The sequence below is a fragment of the Etheostoma cragini genome, chromosome 15 (genome assembly GCF_013103735.1).
Source record: "Etheostoma cragini isolate CJK2018 chromosome 15, CSU_Ecrag_1.0, whole genome shotgun sequence".
Taxonomy (NCBI): domain Eukaryota; kingdom Metazoa; phylum Chordata; class Actinopteri; order Perciformes; family Percidae; genus Etheostoma; species Etheostoma cragini.
The window spans coordinates 9,004,870-9,011,192 of NC_048421.1; the positions used below are offsets into that span (position 1 = coordinate 9,004,870).

General features: G+C 42.1%; 1 protein-coding gene across 1 annotated transcript in view; it reads right to left on the reverse strand.

The window, feature by feature from the left end:
- iqck (IQ motif containing K) overlaps positions 1 to 6,323 on the reverse strand; it is an 11,340-nt gene that overhangs the window by 3,321 nt on the left and 1,696 nt on the right. Inside the window, exons 5-6 of the mRNA XM_034894418.1 lie at positions 2,674 to 2,713; positions 242 to 353 (exon numbers count right to left, since the gene is read on the reverse strand). Coding sequence (XP_034750309.1) covers positions 242 to 353; positions 2,674 to 2,713 — 152 coding nt within the window. The remainder of the gene's footprint in view (positions 1 to 241; positions 354 to 2,673; positions 2,714 to 6,323) is intronic.

Sequence of the window (6,323 nt, forward strand, 5' to 3'; positions counted from 1 at the left end):
GTGTGAATGTGAGACATTACTGTGCCCAGAATATTGGTGTACACAGTACTGTATGGGTTGATTTCTATTCACTGTAGCCTCTTGTGTGAATGGTAACATGTGTTGGCATCCTGCCTATCTATCAGAAGCTGTTGTTGGCCACGTGAGAAAATTCAAAATCAATAGTATTCTGTTGTCAGTGAGCCTAAGGCCTTACATTCTGTGATACCATGTGAGTGTTTGTTTGTGTGTGCGCTCGCACCTCGACTCTCTTGTTGGGCCCAGAACTGCTCGACAGTTTTGGCAATGTCACCGTTCTCTCTCAGTTCCTTCTGCCACTGACGCAGCTCCTGCACATCTGGGCGTGCCCTGACCTATAAAAAACACCCACACACACACACACACACACACACACACACACAGCTCTTGCATGAATTCACATAAGCAAATATCATCAATAGCTTAATTAAGCTGCAAGCTAATCAGCGCTAGTTAAGTGCCAGTGTTGTCCATTTAGAGGGTCCAACATGTTATTTAGTTAATAAATCATTCTGTTATACTGTCTGGTGGTAAAGCAGAAAAAGTGGCTCATTTACTGTGTTTGGAGGCACCACAACCTCTTCATACTCTGTTATTGCCAGATCATCTGTTACGGTCTGTCCAGCTGACAATATGCTTACCTTCTTTATAATATACTTTGTGCTCATAACACATGGTAAACTGTAAATATCTTTATATCATAAAACTTAGTGGAAGGACGTAGCGTTGGCACAGGAATAATAATATAATTTTTGATCTTTGGACTTCATTTATGTGGTTTCGGAATAATCGACAAATGTGTTCTTGACTGAAAATTCACTCTGTATTAATATTCTGACTATAGGACTTGCCTTGGTGGAGGTCTGCACTCTCAGAGTGCCCTTCTAGTTCTCTTTATTTCGTTGATTTTATATAATTGAAGTGCTCAAATGTTGGAATATGGGATATGTTTTCAAAGGTGTTGTAAAATAAGCTTTATTATCATTGTTACAGTTATAAGCCAAGTTATGAATTTGATCTTTAACTTTGATGCAACACATTTGCATAGCATAGTAAAGAATATATGTTAAGGCATATATGTGTGTGTGTGTGTGTGTCTCAGTGTGATATTTAAACGTTTAAGTTATTGATATAGCACACTGCTGTATTGAGCCATATTGTAGAAACAATATCTGAAAGGAATCTGCAGATAAGAAATTGTCACTGTTGAAAGTAATGAAGTGTGTTAAGATGTATAGCTGAGTGTGTTTGTGCATCTGTGTCCACATAGATGGATAAATGGGTCAGATTCTGCTGCAGATGCACGTCAATAAGTTGTCTCGTATTCTACTCTCTGTCTCTGAAGCCAGCACGAGTTCTGATTTTATTCTCGGAGGAAACCCCTTTCAGTTGTTGAGTGTTTTTGTGTCTGTGTGCAGCTGACTTTCCTAAGAGATTATTCAACAGACTTGCTGTTTAGATGAATAGAAAATGTCCCTGAAGAGCTAACTCTCACTTCCTTTCTTTATGTCGTCCTCCTCATCTCCCTTTAACTTGGCCTCCTTCACCTTCCTTTTCCTCCTCTCTTGTCTTCCCTCTCTTCTCTTTCAGTAGCCAGTTGTGCCTCTCCCTCTCCTCACACTTCACTTTAGACAAAAAGCAATCTCTCATTCCAACCCCTTATTCTCCCCTCATTCTCCTGCACATCGATGTTTCATCTCTCTTCTCTATTATGTATTCTCTCCCACCTCTCCCCAATCTTGTTTTCCTCTTACTCCTCCCTCTCCATTTGACTGCTTGAATGGCGACAACAGTGTTGCTATTAGCAGTGGGTTCGTAAGTGGGCCTGTTATATAAGCCTGGCGGTGGGTTGAGGAATGGGTAAGACTAGAGGGCTCCAATAGTTAATTCACAGGGTGTCACAGTGCTGCAACAGCCTCTTTGCTGATGGGAGCAAACCATAGGAATGGAAATGAGGGGTGAGAGGCATAAGGGGTGGGGGTTGCAGTCTGTCGTGTTTGCTCACCATCGCTTGTGTTGTGTGTCTATTTGTGTCTATGTGGCCATTTCTACTCTGTCACTTTCCATTGGTATCTTGCAGAAACCTTTTACCTCCAGTTCATTTTCTTCTATTGCTGTCAGCTTCTGCTAACAACGGAAATATTACACCAATGTGGGACCCCTGAGAGAATGCCTTGCCACACAAAGACAAAATCTCAGTTCTTGGAAAGCTGACTTTTTGAAACCAAGAAATAAAGTACTGAAATTGTGTGTGTGTGTGTGTGTCTATTTTTCCTGGTTTGAATTACTAATAATTTAAATGATCATTAATGATTTGTTAATGACTTTTGATATTATAGTATTGTGTTGCTGTGATTGCATTGAAGATTGGAATTAAAGTGGCCAGGGTTACATTGTGAGGCTGCATACATTCACACACACTCAGAAAATACAAATATATAGAAAATAAAACATAGGCACAAACACCCTCTTCCATCTCTCAAAGACAGCAGCACAAGCAGTACAATAAACACAATAACAATAAAATGCATGCACCACACAAATTACACACACGCACAGCAACACGCACACACACAGACACACACGCCCTTTCAAGCTGCCTTCCCTTTCTGTGCAAAGCTGCCTGTGAGACCAAGCTCCTCTCCCCAGTCTCACACTCTGCAGAAGCACAATGGCTTCTGTTTGGAGGACCTGGCTGCAGTCACATGACCAGCCGCACTGACAGGCTGCTCCATCTACGCTTCTCACCGAACCCACCAACCAACCAATCCATCCATCATCTTTTTGTTGGCCTTCCATCAAGGCTTAGCCAGCTGGGCAACCTGTGACCTGACTCATGCCTTTGTACACTCAAAAACTGTAAGTGGTTGCACTGTGGACCTATGGTCCTTTGTAAGAACACTTAGACCTAAATACTCTTTACATAACAGATTATTGTGGATATTACAGATATAATGACTAACAGAGTAGGCCTTTCATGCTATGACCAGTCCTCTGGTTCTATTTTATTTGGGGACAGCGTGCCCCTACAGCCCTTTTCAGGAAGAGGGAAGTGAGGACGAAGCAGAGCCACCGGCTCTGGACGTCCTGAGTGGCTGTGACATATTTTCTGCATGAGTGTCACTGCACGTGGCCCCATGACTGACTTAACATTGGAGCTCAATTCAAGCCATTCATCTATCACTGGCAACAGATCATTCAGCTGGAATCACAGACCTAGTTCTGCTATTGTTTCTACAGCTCTTTGCATTGGGTTTGAGTGTGTGTGTGTGTGTGTGTGTGTGTGTGTGTGTGTGCGCGCGTACATGTAAGAGTCTTTCAAACAGCCCTACTAGTTTACAGCATGGGGAATACACTTAGTACTCACAGTGTCCTACTTTTAGACAATAAATGGGCCTGCTAGCGCAAGAAGACTTTCCTCAGACATTTTCTGTGGATAGTTAGATGAGATTATCGATACCACTCCTGGGTCTGTTCGGTAAAGCAAATTGTCATTTTTACACTTTTTCTACAGAGCCAGGCTACAGTAGCTGTTTACCTCTTTTTTCAGCCTTTATGCGAACTTAAGGTAACCAGCCTTTAGTCGAAGCATTGTATTTACTTGACAAATATGAGAGTGGTATTGATCTTTCATCTAACTCTCTGCCAGAAGGAAAACAAGTGTATTTCCTAAAACATTAAACTAATTCCTTTACGTTTTTATAAACAAGTGAATAACCCATAGGATCAAATCGGACAACAGATCATAAGCTTAAAGAAAAACAATAATCACCTGACAGAATTTACTATGCTGGGTCAGGTTAGACAGGGCTATGCTGCACAGGACAGTGCGCTGCTGTGGCCAGGAAAAGGCCAACCACAGTGCGTGCCTATTTATGACAAAGCAGCCACATTAGTCGACTCAGCTGAGCAGGCCTGAGAGAAGCCTTAGTTATTAGTGGCGTGTGTGTGCATGTACATACGTGTGCATTACATAGATGAATGGATTAGTGTTGGGCTCTAAGTTTAAAAGAAGATTATGTAATATGTTTAGACACAGCAGCTCGTCATAGTTGTATGTAAGAGAAACAAGAGCATTCAATCGCATTGTCTACGTCTGCTCTTCTCCATTCCTCAATATGTTTGATGAAAATGGTAGCAGAGGGAAAAAAGTCAGAGCTTCAAAAACACTCACCTTCTATCTGTCCACACACACACACACACACACACACACACACACACACACACACACACACACACACACACACACACACACACACACACACACACACACACACACACACACACACACACACACACACACACACACACACACACACACACACACACACACACACACACACACACACACACACACACACACACACACACACACACACACACACACACACACACACACACTGCAGTCAGCGCTGCGTTAGGCAGGTTATATAACTTCAGAGTGTAAGAGTGGGGGGGTGAAGAGAACAGAGTATATTGATGAAAGAAGAGGTGTGCGATTTGGATAAAGTTACAATATTACAAGGAAAAAAATGAACACTGAGTCAAATGATTTTTTTTGGGTTTATCTATAGCTAAATGCCATAATTACTGATCAGGCCAGATGATGATAAAATGTGGCCTGATATTGATTATATTAAATCTGTGAACCCTGATTCCTTGATGGGAGAGTTTTGTTACAATACATTCTTAAAGGGAGAAAATAATTGATAATATTAAATTATCACATACTGTTTGAGTATAGACAAAGACACTTTTTTACAGTGCGTCAGTGCTTCACAGATGAGTTGTGCTGATGTCCTCTGCTCTGCTGCCCAATGAGCTGTTAACTGCAGTTTTCTCGAGCCAAGGTAACAGCAGACGTGACACACTACAACGCCCGTCAGGACTTAGTGCCTACCCAAAATACCTCCACCCTGTGTACCTTGAATAAGTCATGATCTTAAGACCCTCAACGTCAGACCCTAATTGTGCTGTTTTCACAGCCTCGCCTATGCTTCTGAGGCTCCATCTCTCTACATATTTTTAGCTGCTACAAAGCTGCATTTCCCTCCACCATGCTCAAAGCTGCATTTCTCCTCCCTTTTTCATCCATCCATCCATCTGAAAGTGTTCCTAACATAGCTTGAGATTCATCCTTCCATTTATATCCTATGATTCCCTCACTACCATCTCTTTCTGGCAATGTCTCTTCCTCTAAATCCCTTGGGGTTGCTGGGCTGCAGTGCTATCAGCAGCCCTACTGAACCTCTCTTACTTCAGGGTAAACAAAGTGAGGAGTGACAGACAGCCAGCTCACTGCTGCCACCTCATGTGAGCAAAGCTCACAGCTAGCAGTAGTTTTTGCAGAAATAAAAGAGGATGCGTTGCCCCCTGCTGGTGCACAAGTAGCCCAAACATAGATGCATGCAGACACACATTCAATCCATCTTTTCTTGCACACACCCATAAATTCAACTACATACAGAAATGTTCAGATCATTCAAACAGAATATAATTCTACATGAAAGCACAGCTGGCATATGTTCCTCTCAATGGTTTGTGCAGCAACACTGAAGCTAACTCTTCCCACAAGCACAGATAAAAGGAGGACAAGAAACAAAAAGTAAGCGCTTCTATTTAAACAAACAAAAACATGACCCCTGCTTACATCTCTACAGCATACAAGACTGGGTTTATTTGTGTGCGAGTGTGGAGAAACTGCTGCTGTTTGCCTCTGGTAGCGTCTATTTATATCAAAGCACACAGTACTTCAGACCACAACGCCCACACAGGAAGGAATTAAATCCTGGCATCACTGATGGCATAATCAAGCTGCTGAATGGAATTGCAGTCCCTGTGGGAGAGGGGCTTTTCAGCGGGATGGATTATACAACAAGATCGCACTGTGGGCCAATACATGCACAGGAGGTTGCCTACAGTATCGTTTGTTCAGATAACAGACCCACACACAGACAGGCAGGCTCACTGTGGTGTGTGGGGTAATTGCAGGGTTCCTTAAAGCCTACTTTAATATCCAACTTTTATCCACTCTGTAACTTCTTAGATCAATCTAAAAAGTCTGGGAGGTGGTAATTAGTGTTGGCCACCTTGACAAGCCCATCCAGTTATGTGTAAATATGTTAAGGGATAGGGATATTTTTCTTCCAGGCTTTAATTTTGAAATGTACCTGATTTTCTTAGACTTTAGATATTTAATGTTTTATTTTCCCTATTTTAGGACTTTTAGGGCCTCTGTTGAGAAAATGTCATACATTTATCTCCACCTTTGTCTGTCTGCAACCCTAAACCCAGTCCTTTAATAG